At 36.5% G+C, this 24,745-nt stretch overlaps 1 protein-coding gene across 5 annotated transcripts in view; it reads right to left on the bottom strand.

Moving 5' to 3' along the window:
- Positions 1 to 24,745, bottom strand: part of agap1 (ArfGAP with GTPase domain, ankyrin repeat and PH domain 1) — a 184,740-nt gene that overhangs the window by 129,582 nt on the left and 30,413 nt on the right. Inside the window, exon 1 of one of the 5 annotated variants that reach the window (XM_026262125.1) lies at positions 982 to 4,211. The exons of 2 other annotated variants lie outside the window; for them this stretch is intronic. In XM_026262125.1, the coding sequence (XP_026117910.1) occupies positions 982 to 2,239 (1,258 nt within the window). In that variant the 5' untranslated portion in view covers positions 2,240 to 4,211. Of the gene's footprint in view, positions 1 to 981; positions 4,212 to 24,745 lie in introns of those variants that run through there. 2 more of the 5 variants (XM_026262121.1, XM_026262122.1) reach the window with 2 other exon arrangements.

Below are 24,745 nucleotides of genomic sequence, written 5' to 3'. Positions count from 1 at the left end.
CACTCACACAAACTTAAAAAACATACTTCCAATTTAAACAAGACTGCGTCACCATCATATTGCGGAATTCAGAATTAAACACTTTACAAAGAGAATGGTGTTGTTAATATTGGAAAAAAGTCTGTTATTATTTTAAAGGTTTATACACCTAACTTTACTCTTATCAGTCAAGTAAATATTCTAAAGATAATATAATGTGCCATAGTGTGAGTACAGTGACAATATTAAATCCAATTTTTTTTTTTAAACATTGTCTCTATAATATGACTTAATTACTTCAAGATTGATTTGCATTGCTGTTATTATAATTCACTAAGGAGGATCCTGACATGCTAAGAGATCAAAAATTCAAAAAAACCTGGTCTAAACGGCATGTTTCACACAGAGGCAATCTGTCTTTCTTGAGGGTCTGCTGACATCACAGACAGTAGATAGTGTGTGGTAATTCATTCAAATCTCTATGAAACTCGTATCTACAGCAGCTCTACATTACCATATTAGCGACAGGAGAGGGTGGTGGCCTTAACAGATGACCTGCTGTCACCAGTAACACTGACAGTGAGATACAGTAATGGATCCGAAACAAGAGGGGAAAAAGGTCTGTGTGAATAGGGCAATCCACTTATACTTACATCCATTCTAAACTTCCAAAAGAAAAAAAGTAGAAGAAACCATCACTCTGACATTGTGCATTACCAGCAAAATACATAAAGCAGGCTAACAGAATGGATACAGCACTTAATGAGGGTTTTTACATTCATCGTTCAAGAATGTAAACACTCACCGTTGCAAACAAGACTGCCAGCTCTCAGAGTAATGAAACACAAACACAGGAGGACTGCAAAGTGGGAACTAAACATCACCTTCCTGTCCAAAACAAACATGCATCCTCAAACCCCCACAATAGCAAACAGAGCATCCTCCCGCCTTATAACATATCTATATGAAGCCAAAAAGTAGAGCAAAGATAACAGCTATTACCGTCCGGTTGGCATCCGTTAACACTTTCGGTGCTGGACTGAGAGTAGCTAATTTCTGATCGCCGCTGACTTCCCAGTAGGCCGTTCTTCCGGAGACCACGGTTGCTTGGACTGCCAAGCGGCGTGGACGTCCCATCTCGCTTTGAAAAGATACCACTGAAGAATCGGATGAGTTTACGTTCCTGTCCACTGGAACGGGAGCCTGTCCCTCTAATGAAACCCTCCTTGTCCATCAAAGCTTTATCCGACAGCTTGAGCAGGTCACTGTTGTCCAGCGTTCGATTCTTGCCCTTCATCCTCTCCCTGCGGCCTAGTTCAGTCACGGAGTCTGTCTTGTTTAGGACCTCACCCACATCCAAGGTGTTTCGCTTTTCAGTGGACTCAGACTCGGCAAAAGCCATGTTTTGCAGAACCACGCCAGCTTGGGCTTCACTGTTTTCTCCATCGCGGCCAATGCAGCCCGAGCTGCTGTGGTGTTTCTTCTTGGAGAGAGCCCGTATGCGGATCAACTCTCCACCCGTCCAGTGGCGAAAGCTGAAACTTCGCCGCAGCAGGCTTGGGTGCCTCTTTGCCGGAGGGGTTTCAGGTGCTGGTTTGGGCGACTTACCATTCCCTTTTGCCAGCAAAGAAGAGATGCAGCTCTCTTTGGCCATCCTGCCACCCTCAGAGGTCTCTTCTAACCATGTACTGACCGGTTCCTCTGTGCTCCGAGAAGTCTTCAGGATTTTCTTTCGAATGCTTGTGTTTTCTCTATTAGAAGCATCTGTGCTGCAGATTTCTCCATGCTCAGCATCACAATTCAATCTGTCATTTTCTGAAGCAATATCTTCAACCTTTTTGTGCACTAGTGCCCCATTTTCAGTGACCTTGCTCTGTCCATTCTCTGGGAGGATGCACGTTTCATTTAATTCCTTGTCTTTGTGTAAATGCTGAGCCCGCCTTGAGATTTTCAACCTGCCCAACTCTAGATGTCCAGTACTGAATGTCCTGAAGTTCCTCATGTAAGAGTGTGCAGAAAACTCGTCCGTCTCGTCCTCCACTTCTTTCAGTTCTTCCAGCGGGGAGCTGCGCTGAGCGTCAGCGGCTCCCTCGCGCCGGTACGCGCTCACTTTAGGGTTCTCCAGCCGCCGGTGCGCTGAGCCTCCGCCATCCTGCAGAGTTTCTTTTTTCACTAGTGTCAAAGATATCCTGTATACGGTTTTCCTTTGTGGCGTGCCCCGCTCCATCCTTTCCGGGTAATTACCATCAAGTACGTACATTCTTCAGAACCCAAATACAAGAAAATTAATTTAAATATGACAATAAACAAAGTCAAATATGTTCCTGGCGTGATTTCACCCACAACTGGTGATTTCTAGAGCACATAATAATAATAATAATATTAATGACTATAATAATAATAATAATAATAATAATAAACAATATCAGATCAAAATCGCTGTGGTGCCCAAAATCCAAGCTGATTTTCCTTTGCTGTGCCGGTGCGTTTTTGAGACTGTCATTTGACTATATGCGCTTTCTAAAAATCCTAAAAGTCGCCTAGACGTCCAGTTCAAAGCCCGTCCTCATATTTGCCTGAAAAGTAAAGTCCGGCTTCAAATTCCTGTTCCCCGCAGCGAGGCTTGTCTGTCTGGGGGGAAATGTTATTGCAACACGGTCCTCCTGAAGCAGAAGAGTGTGGTCTTCGCTATTGTGCCGAGCATCCCCCGCCGCGCAGCCAGCTTGCTCCTTTGCGTCTTTGTTTTCCGCCGCTGTGCGCTCCTGTTCTCATTCAAATGCACCATGCAAGCCTCGCTGTACTCAAAACGAGAGTCCCGGGAAACGAGACGGACAGCCGCAAGAGCTACGGATCCATACCCGTCTCTCTCCTCTATCTGCCCCGTGTGCTCCGTATACACACAAATCATCCAGTCAGAGCCGAAGAAAAACCCGGAACGGATTCTCCAAGATGCGTTTTAAACCAGTGCTGTTACATGCGACTTGCATCATTTATTCAGATTCCCATACAGGAAACATGCATTAAATCAATACACGCATTAATCAAGAACTCATCTAACGCCATTATGTTATATAAATGTTTACTTTCGGTGCCCGATAGAAATATCAAACGCAGGTTATACATGTGAAAGTAAACTCCTGTAGGCATAAATAGGTCATTAAGCAATAAACCTACGCTGTGGCACAGAAGTTGTGCTTTACATAAAAGTTACTGCAATTCAAGCGTGTGTATTTGCTTAGGTGTGTCCAAATAAACACTGAGTATTAGCAAAGTCCTTTTATAAATTGGTTCTGGTATTAGTTTGAAGTGAATCTATTCCGCTGGATGATCCACTCCGGGATATCGCATTGTCCAGCGGACGCGCGAGGGTGGGCTTTCCACGTCTCTGTCCATCAAAACCTTTAAACCCACCCGGGCTCACAGACAGGAGAGAGAAGAAACAAACTACAATCCACTAAGTACTTTGTTTGCGCATATGTAATCGTTTTAACGGTGTATTTTCACGAAAAGCGTGAGCTAATGGTGTGTCCTATTAATGCTTTGGCACATAAGAAAAAAAGTATCACTGTGAAAAGGAGATTTACGTCAAACATTTACATTAGGTTTATTTTATTTATTAGTAGTTATTGTTAGTACTGCGATTGTTATTCAAATAGTTCACTATACTTTTGTATGCTAAAACAAAAACAAAAACAAAAAACAGTCCTCTCAATGCCACAGTATGTGACCGTATTTAACAGCCCAGTATGGACTAATTTCATAAGCAGTCAGAACACACTTGGGGTCGAGCACAGCACTTTCATCTCTCCCTTCTCTCTGTAAGGAGGGAGGTGTGGGTGTTGAAGATTACCCCTCTTATCTTGCCGCTCAAATCCCTGTGTCTTCCTTTCGCCTTCAACTACAGCCTGACATTTGTGGGATTGTTACACAGATTTGGGCGGATTAGAAAAGGCTCATTAGGATCCGTTCTAAGCTGTTCTCAGCGTCACCTCTCCTCTGCCTTCCCCCTAATTCACCAGTGGAGCCCCACCTGCCCCTGTGAAGCTTTATCTATGGCTCTCCTATCCAAAAACCACAGCTCGCTTACCTCAGTAAATCAAGATACAGATACATGTTGGGAAACCTGTTTTATGAAACCATAACATTAAGCCCATGATTAGAATAGTTTACTTTTGATTTCAATTTCAAACTTAATTGGCATGACTGTTTATCATATGATATTCCCAAAAGAATCAAAACAATTCACAAAATGCACTTGTGGCTTTGTGGGTCTCTTGCACACATAGCATTTTTGAGTTAAAAAAAATTTTTGGTTTTAAATAAGATTTTAAAAACGTTCATGCCATTTTTAAAAAATTATTTAAAAATGCCCTGAGGTGCATCTATAAAGCAAAAAGTAATAACACACACACACACATATATACACATATATATATATATATATATATACACACACATATACATATATATACACACATATACATACATATATATATATATATATATATATATATATATATATATATATATATATATATATATATGTGTGTGTGTGTGTATGTATATATATATATATATATATATATATATATATATATATATATATATATATATATATACACATATATATGTGTATGTATGTATATATATATGTGTATGTATATATATATATATATATATATATATATATATATATATATATATATATATATATATATATATAAATAAATAAGTGTGTAACTGAAATGGGTCCTTTCTATGAAATTTATTTTGTTCCTCTGCTTTTTTTTCCCCACGGTACCCATATGATTTTACATTTATTGGACAAACGTTTCTCAAACATTAAGTAGTGACACTTAAATAAATATATTAATATTTAGTTAAAAAAAAATGATTGTCAGAAATATGCAAAAAAAAAAAAAATTAGACTTTATAATATCTTTATTAAGATATCACATTTGTATCATGCTGATATTTTTTACTTCATGACCCCCAAAAAATAACCACATTGGACTGAAAACAGAAATTAAAGCTTGATTATAATAGAAGATACGTATGTAAATCATTCTATGTATGTATTTCACAGGACTAAAAATAAATAAATAATTGATTTACATCATAGATTCAAACACCAAATGTGTTCTAGTGTCTTCAGTTCTGCTCTGATTGTAGAGCTTCATAGCTCTGCACCAGTGACACTATAGAAAATCAGTTTAGGTGAATTATACACCTCTGTACACGACATTGTCCGACTTCAAACGTGCCTCATCCTTTCATCACAGCCACAGGACTGTCATAAAGAGACGCAAGCTTAGAAGCCTAGGTATGCACTACACGCTCTAGATGTACCACATCGCCCTTCACATGTTCTATCATCAGTGTGACTGCATGACTTCATATCTCCTGAATACTTTAATTCAAAGAATGGAATATAAAGCAGGAACACCCCATGTTACATATGAAATATAAAACAGAGAGCCTACACAGAGGTAACGGTGAGAGCATCAAGCATGTTTCCATAGCACATTAATCTTTCTACAAATTTTTGCATGCAGCTGAATAAAAATGACGTTGGAGTACAGTTATTTTGAGCGGCATATGGCACTGCTGGGCGACCCGGGAGCCTGACTGATTGAAGAAAAATTCTCCAGTGTAAGATTTCCCACTGCATGCCATGAAATGAAAGCAGAGCTGCTTGCACTAGTTACAAACACAGAGATTTTGCCTAATGTGTCTTCAGAACATACAAATGTTTTCCCGAACTTCGGGAGAAAAGCTTTACGCCGTGCATAATTCAACTGCAACAGTAATCATAAATTAAAGACATTTCATAAAAATATTAAAAGATGTGGAAATCTGCTTCTTATCTGAATTTACAAACTGCACTATTCCAAAAAAATATCACACTTTGAACTCATGCTCACAAATCTGGAGCACTAGAAAAAAAAGCTGTTTATCTATTTCAAAGTGAATATTGTCAAGAGTATTCTGGACATGTCTCTACTTCGTCCTTTTATATTCATAGCCAAGAAAGACACAGGAATCTGATAATTGCAGGCCAGACCGTGAAAGCTGCTTTAATGAAATGATGTTTCAGGAGCCCTGGTCTGAAGAGAATGTACCGTGTGAGGAACCACCTGTCTTCTCAGCAGGCCAAAAGAGCCCACACTGATTCAGTGTGCTTTGTAAGGGCCTACTATACTACAAAATATATTCTCACACATTTTACCAGAATTATTTGCATAGCAAAAACCATGAAGAGACTTAAATATGTGAGATTTCAATTTAGGATGCATGTTAAAACCTAAAAATGTTACCAATACGATAAGAAGCCAATAATTATTATGTTCAGGTCAATAACCAATACATGGTCAATATTAAAAACCTACGCTATATTAATAAAATAATCACAAAATGTAGGAATCACGACATAATAAAAGATGCATGAAAAATATTATATGCTTAAGAATTCAAACAGATTCAAAGATATTACCATTCAAATGTGTGAGGTCGATTTTATCCAGTGAAATCAGTAATATTTTGAAATTGTATTATATTTTAAAATGTTTTCTATTGTAACATATTTTAAAATGCTATTTATTTCTGTGATGACAAAGCTGAATATTCAGCATCCATTTCTCCACTCATCAGTGTCACATGATCATACAGAAATATAGTGTTTTGATGCACAAGAAACATTTAGAATTTCTCATTTCTAATATCACAGTGTCTACTTAACCTACTCGAGGAAGACTCAGGCCTGAGAGAAAAGAGGATCTCTCAGCAAGGTGGGTGGACAGACAGAGAAAAAATAAAGATAAATAGAGAGAAGGAGCAGTGAGGGATGTACAGTAGAAACATGCTGATTTTAGCAGGTGTTCTCTGGCCCATTTGCTGCACTTGGAAGGGTCGGCAAGACTCACAGGGAGAGACTTTCATCTGAGATAAAAGGCTCAGAAAAAAAAAAAACCTGTTTATTGCCGCGGTCCAGTGGCAGGGTGTCGACAGGCCCCGTGATTGGCAGGTTTCATCACTCTTGCACCATGTAAGATCCCTGATATGGACCATAAAGCTTCACAGGTGCAGCCTGCACAGAATCTCTGATCCGCATTATTAGCTAAAGCTCAGAAGGAAAAACCACCACAGCTCTCAGTGGGAATGAGGGAAAGAACAAGGATCTGGTTCATGTCTCCTTCACTGTTATACCTGATATCAAGAATCCAGTCAGCAGGATGAAAGAAAGACAGTGAGATATCACTCATTACTGTTCTCGTACAAACCACTAACACAAAGCTGCTCTACTGTTACACAAGTGAATTCTGGTTAAGAACAGATCCCGAGTGACAGATTTACCTTTGGAACAGAGGAAGACCTACTATTTAAACACAAACTCTAAAAAGTAATGCTGATCAGACACTTTTCCCTGTTCAACGCCGGTGTGCTTTATATCATTTCTTATTAAAGGTTTTGAAAAAATACGGTGCATGTCAGATCCGTGTCACGTTTAGCAGTGGCAGGTCTTATAGAAATAGCAGTCAAAAAACCTAACAACCCAGCTGCTGTGATGTCTGTTCATCAAAGAACAAAAGAAAAAAAAAAAGAGGAAATCAATAACTTTTGTAGCTTTAAGGATGCTTCTGTATTTAGTGTTTGATAACTTTATTCAGTTTCTGTATATTTGGTACTTGCTGAAGGGCACATGTACAGTAACTGAATATGACATTTATTATAATGGGTTTATGTGAAGATTAAATTAAATTTGAAGGTGTTATTTTTTAAAATCTAATAAATTGATAGCTCTCATTTATACTGTAATGTTGAATATTTATAATCAATTGTTAAATATTATGGGGGAAAAAAAATGTTCATAGAGACATCAGTATTGATATCAGACAGTGATACTCGCCTTCAGTCATAAAAAAATGATGTCACTAAATAAATATCAAAAAAATGATGTCTTCATGTTGTTTATACATTCATTAGAAGATTGCATGTGAAATGATTGCAATATATAAGTAGATTTAAAACTTTAATGGCAGGTGAGATTAATCGTGGTTAATTTCAGAATAAAAGTATGATTAACTTCAATTTACAGCACTAAATTATATATAATTTCACTAGTATTAAATAATGTAAAGGTAAATAAAATAGTTATTCTTACGTAAATAAGTATTGTTTTTGCATAAGATATAAAAATACATTAAACACAAATAAATAAAGTCCAAATGTAAACATATGTATTATAAATAATACTATATAAATTAAATTAATCAAATAAAATATTATACAATAAAAGATATAATAATAAAAATAATGTATGTATAAAAAATGTATAAAAAAGTAATTGGATTAACAAACTACCTGGTTGCAGAATCTAAATTGTCATTCTACAGAATCCAAAACCTCAATACCAATATTTTCTTTTTTTTCTTTTTTTAAGGTTAAGTCAACTGTCAACTGAAATCCTTGTAGGTTTACACCACCTGCTGGCACAGTGAGGAAGCCTCGGACAAAACTCTGCATGTAATGTGTCATGACCTGATTACTAGTATTTTTATTCTTTAAAAAGCAGAAAGAAAGTACCCAGCATTCACTGGATGTGGCTTAGAAAGAATGTGTCTTTGATATGGAAAACCAATCAAAACGTGTTGGTATATTTTTGCAGAAAGAACTAATAAAAACGTAATTCCATACAAAAAAAAAAAAGATCTCCACTGCCCCATTTTCAGAGTTTTGAGATCAGAAGACCACTAGTCTTATAGATACTGAATTTAAGTTAACCGAATCCACGTCTGTGGAAAACCTGTGTGTGTGTGTGTGTGTGTGTGTGTGTGTGTGTGTGTGTGTGTGTGTGTGTGTGTGTGTGTGTGTGTGTGTGAAAAAGACAGATCAAGCAGCCTGTCTGTCATATGATTGTCACTTAGGCCACTTTTCCTGAGGGCAGATTTTACTTCCAGGTCTTACATCAACCTTGTCACTACAGTTGAGAAACTTAAACAAAATGGAGAGGAGAGATTCTATGTTAACGCTTTTGCAGGTCACTGCTAAAATGGAGATCAAGCCAAAAGGGAATTGACACTGCAGTGGAATATAAAAGACACTCTCACGCTCTTTCTACGTTCAAAAGCGTACCCCTCGGTTGCAGCTTTCCTCCCACGCATCGACACACACACTCTCCGCATCGCATTAATTATGAATCGCAGCCCTGCAACGCAGGAGAAATGCTTGGCTTTTTCTGTGTCAGCTCGTGTAAAAGCCTTCAAAAACTTTAAATGGTGCTTGTTTAGACATTAAAAGACAGTTATGAAGGCACCAACAGAGCTGCGATGGAGCTGATGTGGGGATGCTGGGATAGACGCGTTCAAACACTGAATAAGGTGCATTTGAGCAGCTCTCGCTCTCTCTTTGATGAGAAGAGAGATTGAAAGAGCGAAGCACCACGCTGCCTTTCATCCCCCCCGTGAGGCGGTGGAAAATGGGTCAGTTAGCAGAGAGCACAGACCCCTGCTGGAACACACACACACACACACAGGCATATGGGATACATACACGATTCATACAAAAGCACAAACTTAAAAAATATATATAAAGGGAGTAATATAATCATACAAAGCCTCAGCTATAAATAGTCAAAGAGCAGATGAGGAAATGCAGATAATACTGTGGATAATATGCTGTGGAAGTATTAGATAATGCTAATCATGACAGATAATATTAAAACAGGGAAATCAGATAACAAGGAGCAAAGGAAAAGCAGGTGGTAACATACATAAAGAAACAGCATAACGCTAAATATAGAAACATATGAACATCAGATAATATCACAAGAACAGCAGAGCAACACAGTGTTGCTTAAAAATATGGACATAGGGAGATAAATTCCTCAAGGAAATAACATTTAATAACATATTTTATCATTTTAGTCTAACATTGTGTCATTACGGTTATTACACAACAAAATTTCAGCAATAATAAAAGTGTCTATGCACACTGAACATGCTGTGTAGATCAATAATAAATCACAACCAATAAGAAACACTCAGTGTTTTAAAGTTCTTTCGATGTTATCGAAGTATTTTATTTTTTTATTAATTATTCACATTATTATAAATGTGAAAGTTTTTCATCATTTTATTCTGCTTTCAATTAATGAAGAAATTTGTAATCATTTAAAACAACAGTGCTGTGTTTGCACATTCTCGCACAAATTCAGTTTTCTGTAATACTTCATCTGACAGCAATTTTTGTTAACTTCCATAAACACACAAATCTCTCTGCAGAGACTGAAATCTAAAGAACAAAATGAAGGGTTGTTTATTACGTTTGATTAAAACTCTGAATAACATGGCAGGGATAGTGTTTATAGTCGTTTATGATGCTAGACAAGAATACATATTGACTTCATTTTTCATCTTGTTTTTTATTTACAGAGCACTTTATATAATAGAGAGTGTTTTAAAGCAGCTTCACTATATTAAAAAGGGAAGTAACATTTTTAGTATTTCAATTTAGATTAGGGTTTGATTATTTTATCAAAAATAATATTAAATTATTAATTATAAATATATAAACATTACTTATTTCTTAATTATATTTCAAAAAATACTTTATAAATTATAATTGTAATTTATTAAATACTCTTGATTGTTTCTAGACTGCTTTACTTGGTTTAATAAACAAACAAATAAATCAAATCTCTCTTACCTTTGTGGATCACAAGAAGGAAATCAATGGGACATAAAAGAGAAAGAAACACATTCATTAGTAACATAGCAGATTTCTATAATTCATTACACTGTGAACAAAACATTTACAAAACAACTTTAAAGACTCTACTTTCTTGCTAGGCAAGGTTAAAGGTCAAACTAGGAATTAATATAGTGATCAAATGTGTTTGGCCCTGTTTATAGCAGCTTTAAGGTCACCTCAAGGGCTTCAGACTAGTATTTGAGTCATGTTGTTACATACGAGCATTAATTATTCATGAGCCATTTAGCACATACATTACATATTCATGAGCAGGTGGAGTGAGGGCTGGAGTTCAGAGGCCAAATCCACACACTCGCACACTTCTTCCTGAGAGCAAGAGTGCATATTCCAGCACATGATCTGATCCTGCTCTGCTTATCCAGCAAGTAGAATCAGTGTAACTGTACTGTATGGCACATTCCAAACGTGTCTGTAATCTTATCAGAACTGCACAGCCGCAATGCAAACCAAAGTGGGGCAGGAACAGTGTGCCTTATTTCCTATCAGACTGGCATTACAAGCAGCAGCTGAGCCAAGACCCCCTGGGCATCCCTGCAGTGCTCCTGCCTTCATCCAGCCTTAATCACCCTTCACAGATCACACCATATGCTCATTCTCTCTCGCAAGCTGCCTTCAAACAACAACCTGCCTATAAAAAACATCCTGAACTCACTCACGGTTCACATTCAACCTCAACTGTACACTGCCAGAGTACTGACTCAGCTCTCAGGGCGTAATAATAGCAACTTGTGCAAGTTTACATATATAAAAAAGATTTGGTATAAGGAAGGTAATCGGCTTAATAACTAAAGGGCTGCACAATTTATTAAAATAAAATGTAAACTGCATTATGACTGTGCAATTATTAAGGGCTGTTTACACACAAAATAATTGATGTAATAAACAATTTAACTTGAAAAAAGCCTGTTCATACCAAGAACGATCACTCTAGAGATAACGATATTAGCGGACAATATCGTCTATTCTAAGCACTTAAAATTTTCGGGTGTCAATGTTTTGTATTGATCATAAGCAGGAAAAAAATTAAAACCATATCTTAATCGTTATCTTTATAGTTATCGTCCTTGTTGTAAACAGGCCTTAAATGGCAGTTAATGCAGTTGTTTAGACCAAAACTTCCAAAACAAACTCTTTGACTAAACAAAAGTGATTATAAATATAACGTTTTTTTTTTTAAATGAGTGGGTGAAGTGTTACAGAAGCCATTCTGGCTTAGTGATGGAAAGGAAGTGGGGCTGATGAGGTGATGTAGGAAGCAGGATTAAGTTTCTAGATGTGACCGCAATTTAAAGAGGATTTAGCCAGCTGTACAACTCGCATAACTGATCTGACATTGAGAAAAAGATTTGCCCAAAACCCTGCCAAGAAACCAGGATGAGGAACCGATGTTGAAGGACCTCCTTCTAGGAATGGAATCAATATGTAATACTAAATTGAAATCACTTAAATTACACTGAGCAATCAAATGACATTACGACAAAGTATTAACACTATCTGTAAGTATTATTTGCCTTAGAACATTGACGTCAGTAATGGCAGGGTCATCCAGTGTGGACAAAAGCTCCTCAGTCCAGCCCGCTGCAGGTCACTCAATATGCTGATGCCATCTAGCTGTCGCTACGCAACACAGCTCAGAGTCACAGATGTTAGCAACAAAAGCCAAGCGGCAATTCATCTACTTTAAGTCCGTCTGGACACCAGTTGCCCATTTTCCTTCTGTCAACAGATATATATGGCAAGCATTACCAATCTAGCAATAACGTTTCAAATTCAGGCTTGCGTATAAATATGGAAAAATGTCCTTTTGGAGCCTATAATTACGCTGCGTCCTGCGGCGTTGCTGCTAATTCCATCTGAAAACGTCAACGTTACTAAAAAAGAAAAAAAAAAAACTTGCCTCATAGAATTTTTGAGATGGCAAAACAACAGTTTTAACTAAATATCTTGGGTTTTCATACCAACTCAGACTAACTTTACAGAAAATTGCACATACTCTTTATATATTACTACTTTGTGTATCCTTGTGTTGTCACAGTAGTATAAAAAAACTCATTACCATTTTACCATATTTTTTTGTGTTACCAAAAAAAAACTGTAGCATAAAAACCCTACTCATTATCATTTTACTGTATTTTTTTATATTTTACAAAAAAAAATTATGTATATAAAAAATAAAAAAATACAAATACAGATCCTGGCTTGACATACATTAGAAAAGTATGTCTGTGAAAATGGGGGGAATGCGAAGGCAGGATTGGATCGTAACGTCTTAAATGCCGGGTCAGTGAAGGGTCAGTAGGCTGATGATTTGAATCAGGTGTGTATTTTACAAAAGACATCTCAAATTTGGTAAACACTGGTCACTAAATTAAAATGAAACTAGATTACTCAGTGTAAAGAGTGGAGTCTCCCATTCTTTTTGTACAAAAGTCAGCAGTGTTGGCTATGAAACTGCATTTTTAACTTCACATGTTCAAGATAAGAGAGAGCGCAAACACAAAAAGCATGGAGGGAAGAGAGAGGCAGCGAGAGGAAGTGCTTGGTGTTCAGAAAAACAGGACATTAAGTTGGCTGCCCTCCATCAGATTCCTTTTAGAACACAGGAAGCCTTTCAAGATGTCAGCAATGCTAGTTGGCAGCAGAGTTTTCCTCAAAATATAGCTATAAATCACATTAAATGAAACCTTATAGAACAAAAAAAGATATATTTAGACAGACCGATCTCCACCTGGTCTGCACACCTAAGGGGCTGTTCATAAGAGTACCAAAAATCAACAGTTTCACAGCTTATTTTTCATAGTTAGGGTTAGGTTAAAAATTGTAAATTAACATTTTAAAATCTCACACTGTAAGACATGATACAACATCCAAAGACGTCTACCTGAGGCATGTGTTATAGAGCAGCAGTTGTGCACAGACTAACAGAGTACGATGCAAGAACATGTCCTGTTAATTACTAAGAATCTGAAGCTGGTTGCACTTGTCTAGTTGCTGCAACTAAATATTTGATTGTTGCACTGTTTAATTTATCTGAAACCAGGACTAACAACTGGTATAAAATAGCAGGCATTAAATTAAATCAGTAAGCACGTCTTCATGCCTTCAATCTTTTGTTGTTGAAATTCACATGTCCATTTACTTTTTAAGATTTTACTTTTTTACATTTTAAGAAAATGACCTGACTCCTCAGCACAAAATCTATATGAATAGTGTGTGTGTCTTGTGTCAGCACCCTGTGCTGATGCATGCTGGGCATGTCAAAACTAAAATATAAATGAAAATGTTCATTTGCATGGTTTGCAGTATTAATTTGTCTCTTATGCTCACCTAGGCTCATTTATTTGATCATAAAGACAGTAATACTGTAAGATATTAATGCTATTTAAAATAACCTCTTTCTTTCTTTTCCAGTCTTCAGTGTCACATGATCCTTCAGAAATCATTCTATATGCTGATTTAGTGTCAAGAAACATCATGTCATGTTGTTTAAAGAGCCAGTAAGATGAAAATTCGAAGCTTCCTATCACTGTTTATAAGTCCTGTACATTAGGTTTAAATCCATCCAAGGTTAAAAAACATTGTCATTTTGTCAAAATATAATTTTAGAATTACCTCAATTCTCAGAGATCCCCAAACGGTTCGCAAAGCTGTTCAAAAGATTCAGTTTCCTTAAACCCCACCTTTCGGTAGCATACTGTGTTCTGATTGGTCAACTAACATAGTCAGGTTTGATTGGTTGTTCCGCACACACCTCCACGGTAAACTATGCGTTAGCATCTGTTTGGGGTGAATTATGTCTTATTCCTCTCATCGTGAAGCAAACAGTAAAATAAAAAACTTGAACAGTCTCGCTGCTTTTTCTTCTGTGTGGGTGTATTCAAGCCGCACGCTTCAGTTTGAATCTGGATAGCGCGTTCAGCGCGGGGGCGTGGTCACGAAGGGAGACATGAAAAACAGACATCGCGTTGTTTTTATATGGATTACTTTATCACAGAATATCTGTTTTCGGCAGCACTTATTTAGTTTTAAATTAGACATGTCAAGCTTTCTATAGATATCTCTCTCATGTCTCTTCGTTGAGTATTCACGGAGTTAAACTTCATTTTATTGACATGTTTGTACATGACGATCAGCGCAGACAGGCTGCAAAAAAACAGACACATAACTTCATAATCATACTTCGCGTTGTGATTCGGAGATGCTTGTTGTTCTAAAAAAAAGTTGGTAATGAACCATCTTTTATGGCCTAACACTTTGAAAATCCCGCTGTACTCACCGAGATTAGAAAAGCAGTCATCAGTGAAATGTTGTGAACACAACAAAAGGGATTTGTTGTACTGCTCTGGTATTGTGGTGAAAATGAATTTTAGCCATTGGTTCTTCTGATCTTCATTCTTTGGCAGTGAAAATAAAACAAACGGTCTCCTCGACATGATGCTCTCACACCCACCAGAGCGTCTGTGTCGGGGGCGGGGCAGGTCAGAGTTCCGTTTCTCTCAAGACGGTAGGCGGAGATTATTATGCAAAGTGCTCCTAGTGACGTACAAAGAGATGGGCAAAAGATTTTAAATCTATAACGTCTCGTTTCAGCGATTCAGAGTCGACTCCTTACTTTAGAAGCCAATAACTTTATAAATCGTGTACTTTTTGGTTTAATTACTTTGCACATTGTTTACACTGATGGACAGCTACATCATACACTGTAATACAGGTAATTTTTGATTCCCATCTGTGTGGCTCTTTAATATTTTTTTGGAAAGTAAAAGAAAAAAAACAGTATTTATTTTAAATGCTTTTTTCTTTTTTTTCTTTTTTTACATATCTTACTGTCACATTTGATGTATTTCATGCATCTTGGCTGAATAAAAGTATGCATTTTTTTTTTATTATTCTTACTGATCCTAAACGGTAGTGTATTTATTATTTTTATAGTTCCTTATATATTTAAGTATACTAATTTTACTTCATGAATATTTATGTATGATATTAACTAAAGTGAATAGACATTTGTAGGCTTCTTATTATATTAATAAAATGTGCAACTACACACCACTTGTGCAGAGTTTACAACCTGCTGGATAAATTCTTCCTTAAGAACAATGGTACAACCAAATGCATAACTAGTTACTAGTGTCAACTTCATGTTCCATTTTGACCTTACAAAAGGCTGGTGCAGCCCTTCCCTGGTGTCCATGTGTCCTTCACCATATAAATACAGAAAGAGGAAGTCACCGTATCAGTTACTTCGTTTATAAAGACTTTAAAAAGGAAATGTCTTGGACATGTCTCAAAGAAATTCTTATCTCAAAAAGTCCTTTTCACATTCTTTTAGGAAAAAAACAAAACAGCAAAAATACAATGGCATCCACTGTGTTAAGACCCTTCCAAATCAGCGGTCACGGAAGCTCAACACCCAGAGCGTAAATGCTTTACTGAAGTGACTTCCATTCTCATTAAGTAGCTGTCAGTCTCCCATGAAATGCAGTCTCAGAATTCCACCACAGTCTACTACATAAACACAACCAACAAATGCACAACGGGACGACGAGAGTACCTTACACATGCAGTGGTGTGTTTGCTAAATAAGACAGCTCCAGAAAGAACAAGGGATGGTAAGAGGAAGAACAGTAGGAGAGACTTCGAGGGCAAGGAAGAGTAAAAGTGTCAGATATTCTATTTGTCTGAGAGAGAGAAAGAATGTAATAAAGCAGGGGAGCTGTCAGAGAGAGGAAGAACAGCATCCTACGTAAACACACACACACACACGAATACATCCTCCTGCCCTGGAGACATCATTACATGCCTAGGAGAGACAATATTATCATTCACCGTGTGAGAACTGAATAGGTCTCTGTTAGAACTATATTAAGAACAGACTGCAGCCAAAACAACATTTCTAAATAGGACGTCGAATTATGTGTGTATGTATGTGAGTGTGGGTGTGTGTAAAAAAAAAATGCTCAATGATCTATAAGAGAAAATTATATATAGAAAAAATGGATGTAGATATGGATGTAACGATTCACTCAACTCACAATGAAATGCACACATACATTGTGTATATATATTAGATTACATTTTCCTATCACTATTAATCACATTATTGTCTGCAATTAATCACAATGAATCCCATTGTTTTGCACAAAACTAATAATGTATTCAAAGGTAATGTATTGTGCACTTTTTTCATTTAAAAGTAGGCCTACTGCTATATGAACAAAAATGTAATAACATTTGGTTTGCTTTTTACAGCAATGTTTCTTTTACATAGTAGCAGTTCAAATAGTGTAGCCTATATCTCAAAAATGTATGTAATTAAATTAAATATAAAATAAGATTTTTGAAACTGCCAGGACATGAAAGTTTTTATAGAAAATATTTTATAGTTTGTTATAGAAAAACAAGTTCTGCTCAGAGTCCAGAGCCTCGATTATAACAATATAACAGACACCTTTATTACCTATTAGAGACCTGCACGATCGTGGGACCCAACGCAGCAGTGCACGGCGCGGGACAACACTTGATGTGCGGGGTAGAGACTGCTTGATGATGCAGGAGAATAATTTGGGTGTGCTCACACAAGGCAATCTTAACCTCCAAAGCCTGGTTCGTTTGACTAGTGTGATCGTTCTGATTTAGCAGAGTGCGAGTCTTCTGATATGTGCTGCATAACTGCTTGTATATTTTTGAGCGGCAAAAACGAAAGATCTGTAAAGCAAACTGTAACGATAAAAAACTCCATAATCATCGGGAAGGAGGTGTCGCTCATTTCCCAATCACTCCACCGGCCTCGCTCCTGTTCCCACGTCTCTGAACCCCGCCCCACTCGTCACACAAATATATTGTGAGAGGGACGAAACCACAAAGTTAACAAAACGATTCACTCCACTTTGCTGAGCGAGAGCACTTCTCTGCTGTCTTCATGTGCTATCAGAAACTTCCTATTTCCCATCTATGAAGTCATAATTATGAGCTTGTTGCATTCTTTTCTGTTAAAAATAAGAGTGTATAGTGGTTTGTGAATGTCGATTTGATTGGGAGCATCCCCTTCTGTGATCTAGGATTTGTCTGAATGTGTATTCAGATCCAGTGAGTAACGGACTTTCATAATAATAAAAATCTGTTAACGCACGATAAAATAATTGTAATTGCAATAATGCATTAACTTGCCCAGCATATATATGTGTGTGTGTGTGTGTGTGTGTGTGTTAATGCTTTGTTGCATTTTCTGAGATGAAGAAAAAGTGTTTTGGTAAGATCTATCAGTTTATAATCAGACAAAATTGTTTTTTTAATTACAGTGAACTAAAACATAGACTATGTTGTATGTTCTTTTGCATTTTAATTAAGATAGCTTGTTATTAATTAAAAATTTTGAAAATTATTATTAATATGTTAATTTAAAGTCATCCTGCAACCCCCTTATAAATTGGCTGACTGCTTTTATTGGAAAACTAGCTACTTTTCATGCTATGTTAATTGTATGTTACACAATTGTTTATATAATAGATCCCACACCAAAGAAATGGCCTCTAAAACTGTAAAACCTATACCATTTATGCATTAAAGAGATCTCAAATCCTCCTTTTGCACAGGATTATTTATAAGAACACCAAGTGTTTCATAAACAATTTACACCATCATTAAACATTAAAACTACAACATTTGGGACCGAAAAACCTACCAGATACACGCACACACTAATATTTTCAGTGCACCAACAAATTTAGGCTAATTACTGCAAATTGGCTGTTTAGGCGCTGTTGGCCAAGGCCCCTCGCTCCACAGTAGGACCCCTGAAGCTGTGGTGTATCAACAAGGGAGATGTGGCGCCGTCTTTGAGCAAGCACAAATAACGCGAGACGGGAGTCTGACCTAGAACTGCAGCCAAACTGAGACCCACAGATTGACTCATGTAGGCACGCTAAAGAAGCCTGTATCACATACAAAAGAATCAGGTTCACTTCAAAACAAAAACATGCGCTTGGAGTTTTCTAAAGCAGTAGTGTGTAAGCCTACAAGTATGCAAACATGCAAACTTAAAAGATAAAGAGCAGTGAGTGTTGATCAGATGGTGAGAGAAACAAACTGTGGGGAAAAATACAATCTCTGTACATGAAAAACAAGTATTCATTTTATTTCTGGACACGTATAGATTTCCATATTTGTTCATGAACCTATTCTGCTGCGTGCAATCAAAGCTCACTGCCGCCCCACAGTGGTGTGAATGTGCTACTACGCATAAGAACAGAGGCTGCTTTTGTGCTGCATATTTTGAAGGCCACATCTCTCATTTGTATTCATACTAACAGAGTGTCCTTACAAGTCTATAAATAACCCCATGAAGACACACACAGGAATGAGAGGGTGTTGATTTCATATTATGAGACATTTTGGAGTGAAAATGCAAAGCTGCAGTAATACAGAGTTATTATTACCACCGTAATAAAGGATCTTTTTTGAAAACAATGTCTGTATCTAACATACACTGTGAAACTGATTAAATATTATTGTGAAACTTTATTTATATTACAATATACAAGAGAAATATTACAATTTAAAACTTTAATTTTTTATTAAAATTTTAATTTATCATTTTATTTTAATATATTTTTAATTATTTATTTTAATGTAATTTATTCACATGAAATGTCACGCAAAGCTGAATTCTCAGCAGAGATTACTCCAGTCTAAAGTTTCATATGATCCTTCAGAAATCATTCTAATATGCTGATTTAGCTCTCAAGTAACATATATCACAGTTAATATTTTTGTTGAAATACATTTTTCACATATTTCAGGGCTCTTTGAATAGAAAGTTAATTTTAAATAGAAATCGTTAGAAAAAAAAATATGCCTTTAAGGTCACTTGTCACCATTTTTTTAGATGGTAAAAATACTAGTGTTCTAATAATTTTGGCCACCAATGTAAACTCACAATTAGATATAAACTGAAAATATCAGAATTGTGAGCTGATATTTTTTCCCTTAGGAATGAATTATTAAATATAATGCACAAATAATTTGGCAAAAAAAAAACTGTGGATTTAAATTTTTTTTTTTTTTTTTTTGCTCTTGTAAGCTGTAAAGAAATAACTCAAACCATTTGGAGTTGTTGGAAGTGATATGGACATGAATTATTGAATTGAATTGAATGTAATGTAATAGCAGAATTTTCTTTTTTGGGGGTAATTACATTTTCAAGCATATACAAGAAAATAATAAACCTACATTTTATATACACAAACAAAGCTAACACAACGACAGAAACAGCTTCACTGAGCACAAATAGCGTGAGGTTACAAAAGGCTGTTTTTGCTCTTGTTGCTATTCTTCTAAGTGCTGGACGGAGTGATGGACAGACACAGGCATGCATGTAAACAAGCGCACAGGCTAGAAAAAATCTAAATGACACAGGCCAGGCAGTCAAAGAGTCGGGTGGAGAGCTCCTGGCTGTCTGAAGGTGACAGACACTGACATAAATGCTTCACACAGCTGGCAGACACACTAGAGAGGAAGGCTTACAGTCAGTGAGTCTGAATGAGCATAAAGTCAGTTCTGACCACTGCGCACCAGGTTACTAAGAAAGAACTGTTCCCGTCACTTTTATTTTCCCGTTATGTGAATGCAACAGAAACTACATATCTCCATTTGTAAATTCTAAATTAAATCATATGTTAATCTAATAAAAATGAATGCAAATTAAACTTTAACTAGTCCTAGATTCAAATGAGCTGTGAATGTAAATTCATTACATGAAAACAAGAGCGTAACGATTTTCTTCCGGCTTTAACTAACCTGGTTGCATGCACCATGGCTTGAATTTTTGTTCTATGAAGGAGAAGGAATGTCAGAGAGGTCACATTGTGTTCAACACTCCTGAATGTTTTCGAAAGCATTTGAGCCAACAGGAAATGGACTTCACTGCCATTTTTAAGTATTAAGATATTAACTTATCAAAAAAACAAAAAAACAATTCACAATGTTGAATTCATCTTTAATGAATTTAAAAGATCACTCTTTTAAACCATTTCAGAAAAAGAAAATTAAAAGAAAATATAGATGAAAATCTTCAAAAGTCTGAAAACTGAAAAATTACTGCTGGCAATAATGCACAGAAATAGCAATTGGGTTTCAACATGAAGCCAGCATTTACTTATTTACATTTTTTAATGTGCAGTGCATGTTTCTAAAAAGGTATTAACTTCTGATAATGAAAATAACACCCACCATCTACAAACCAATCAATTTCCAATGACTAAACTCAAGCACTGCCCCAACATTGAAGTAAAATGAGTTGTGAACAAAAAGGGACATTTTTGGCTGGTTAGCGTGACCCTGTTGACGATCTAGCAAATGCCACAACTACATCTTCCTCCATTTGGTTATTCAAAATCAACCATGTATATCTGACATATTTTTTAAGCAACACATATCCTGCTAATATCAATAGTATAGATGTGTAGACTCTTACAGAGTGAAACTGGCTTCTTTGCAGCATCTCCTGTCTTTGATATCACAGCTCAGGACAGTCACTACAAGTAAAAGGCTTGAGACTGTGAGTTCCTGTGGTCTGATGAGTGAGTCAGCGTTGTCCTAACATCATTTCCCTGGAGCTCCATAACGATTAGTCATATGGTGAACGGCTTAAAAACTTCCCATAAGCAAAGACGGCAGATTTCAAAACCTCTAGAGCAGGAAGTATAGATTTACTCTGCTGTTAACAGCATTTCTTCTTATTGATTTTAAAATTCATGCCTGAACTTTATATTTATGCAAATCAATGTGCTATGGAACGATTTCCGTGTTCATGCAAACTGCACATTTATTTCTAATTGTAATATGCTTTTAAAATAGAACATTAAAAGGTGTGTATTTGCAATGTATCAATATTACAATTAAATGACAATAAAACGTTCAATCAACATTTGATATGTGGACCAAAATTAAACGTAAGGGCCAAGACATGTGGTACATCCTGAAGACCTTTCAACTGAAGCACATCCGCCCTGGTAAACAAAACCTAATTAATATTAATAAACTAGCCAGTTCCATTACATCATAACCACCCAGTCAGTGGGATTGCCACTTCAAACCTGGATGTGTGTTAATAAAATAAGGTTTCTAAAGAGAAAGCAAGGTAAGAAAGGAGAAAGTGGTTCTTAACCAGGGGCCGGGAGCCACTATAGAGCCTTCCATCTTCCTACTTCAAAATGACTATTTTGTATATATGGACATTTCCAGTCTCCATAAAGAAAAAATTTAGAAAAGCAAACAACTTTGTCAAAATAACAGCAGAAATACTGAAAATATCTTACTTGAGGCTGCTTAGTATATTGTGTCGGACAACATGAGGTCCTCCATTTAAAAAAAATAAAATAAGGCCAAGCAGTGAACTAAAGCCTACTGTGAAAGATGTTCAATCACTATTTGTGAATTCATTAGAAACATGTTTTTGGGCAAGAAGAGAGGGTCTCTTTTAGTGCTGAGAAACAGCACAGGGTTCTGTGAGCCCGAAAGGAGAATAATCACGGGTCTATGCATGCAGCTAACCTAGGTCTCTTGGGAGGAAGAACAGCCAGATGCGATTTGCAGCATAATTCAATTGCATACTGTATTTTAGGTCACAAAGGGCAACTAAACTCATTCCTCCACATGGATCTCCAAAGCACTCAAGACGGCCCTCTAATGTCTCGCCCCTCCTGTGCACGTCCTTCTCGATTTCCCTCAACAGCGTTGGCTCTATTCCTTTCTAAAGTGAAACCATGATGTGCATCTAGAAAACAATGTGCTGTTTCACTGTTTTCCACAGACAGAAAAGAGTAGGAGAGATGAGGGGAAAAAAGAAAATGAAGTGTGTCACAGCACCAGACCACAACGTCCGAACATTGCCACCTGTCTATTCAGTTTCCTAACAAAGATCTGTGGAATAAATAAGGCTCTACGAAAACCAGAATAAAATCACTTTCTTGTCCTTTGTGTGAAGACAAGATTGATTTGAGGAGGATTCAGTTTTTCAGGGGTCAAACAGAAATGCTGAGCTGGTCAGGAAATCGTGTTAGGGGACATGATGAATGTGACGCAGCTTTAATGTGTCTGTGAGTGAGGCAGGGAACTGGACTGAGATTTTCTTTGGAAGAGGAGGAGATTTCAACCTCCGCGTCTGAATTGCTTTAAAAAAATAAGAACAGTGAACAGGGCTCAAATTGGATCAAATCATATAATGACTCTGACGAAGAAATGAAGACGTGCAAAACAATATAAAAATAATATTAATATACCAAATGACTAAAATCCACTATAAATCTACTTCTACACTATGCTAGGAACCCTCTTTGGTTGTAAAATAACAGCCACTTGATGGATCAAAGTTCATCAAGCAGTTTTTCAACAAAGTGCGGTAAATGATTAAATATAGAAGGTACACAATTTCATAAACACAAACACTATCATGGTAACACATGACACTTAATAATGCACTGAAGATTAACATAACATAATATGAAAAATAGAACAATATAATACACAGAGCTGATAAGAAAAAAAAATAAGAATCAGCATTTCAGTGAAAAACTACCAAATGTGAGCTGTCAAAGACTACTATTTGAATGTCAATTTACAGATTTCACTAGCTATGTTTCCATCCAAAGATTTGAATCAAATGTATGCGCAAAACTGGAATATTGCATAAAACATTTACAAATAAAGCACAGTTCCCATCTGACGAGTCAAAGAGAACAAAATTGACACTTCCAGGTAACAGACACTTTATATCACTAGCTAGGGGAAGCCACTGAATATAATAATTTTCATATAAAAAAATTTCATTAGATTTACGACAGCATTATTAAGAGAATAACTAATGTTTTTACTTCATCATTTTACCATTCAATTTTTTTTATTTTTTTTAAGTATGCAAGGTACCAATACAGACTAGACAGAGAAGCCATTTTAAAAGCATTAAAATTCTTTGGACAAAAATATAATAATCCAACAAATAATTTGCAGATAATTATCACAAAAAAAAGAAAGTTGCAGCTACTAGCACAGACGTTCTGTGCTTCAGTCTACGAGCATTTTCAGATCAGGTCCTTTTCCTATTTAGCTCCAAAACTCTGGAATAACCTACCTAACATTGTTCGGGAGGCAGACACACTCTTGCAGTTTAAATCTAGATTAAAGACCCATCTCTTTAACCTGGCATACACATAACATACTAATATGCTTTTAATATCCAAATCCGTTAAAGGATTTTTTAGGCTGCATTAATTAGGTAAACCGGAACCGGGAACACTTCCCATAACACCAGATGTACTTGCTACATCATTAGAAGAATGGCATCTACGCTAATATTTGTCTGTTTCTCTCTTGTTCCGAGGTCACCGTGGCCACGAGATCCAGTCTGTGTCCAGATCAGAGGGTCACTGCAGTCGCCCGGATCCAGTACGTATCCAGACCAGATGGTGGATCAGCACCTAGAGAGGACCTCTACATCCCTGAAAGACAGCGGATACCAGGACAACTAGAGCCCCAGATACAGATCCCCTGTAAAGACCTTGTCTCAGAGGAGCACCAGGACAAGACCACAGGAAACAGATGATTCTTCTGCACAATCTTACTTTTCTGAATCCTGGAATTAAACTGCTGGTTTCGTCTGGTCAGAGAACTTTTATTCTTTTAGTGATGATTATGCAAACAAAAAGTATTTTTATTTGTTGATTTTTAAATCTAAAACTTGGTGAAGTGATTTGTGTCTGTACTTTTTATAACATCGCCAGCATATTTTAACAGTAACGTGATAATACTGATAACCGTGATCATTTTGGTCACTATAATCGCTATGAGATCATACTGTTACATCCCTATTTGCACAGATACTATTTAAACTAAACTGAGCTGGATGATGTCATCACTAAATTCAATGACGAACTGCCTTTAACTGAAAATGTTGTGTTTACTATTGTCATTTTGCATTATTGACACAATATTTTCCTTT

This window comes from Carassius auratus, chromosome 6 (genome assembly GCF_003368295.1).
Source record: "Carassius auratus strain Wakin chromosome 6, ASM336829v1, whole genome shotgun sequence".
Taxonomy (NCBI): domain Eukaryota; kingdom Metazoa; phylum Chordata; class Actinopteri; order Cypriniformes; family Cyprinidae; genus Carassius; species Carassius auratus.
The sequence above is the reverse complement of the archived record's forward strand: the minus strand, read 5'-3'. Positions and strand labels throughout refer to the sequence as shown.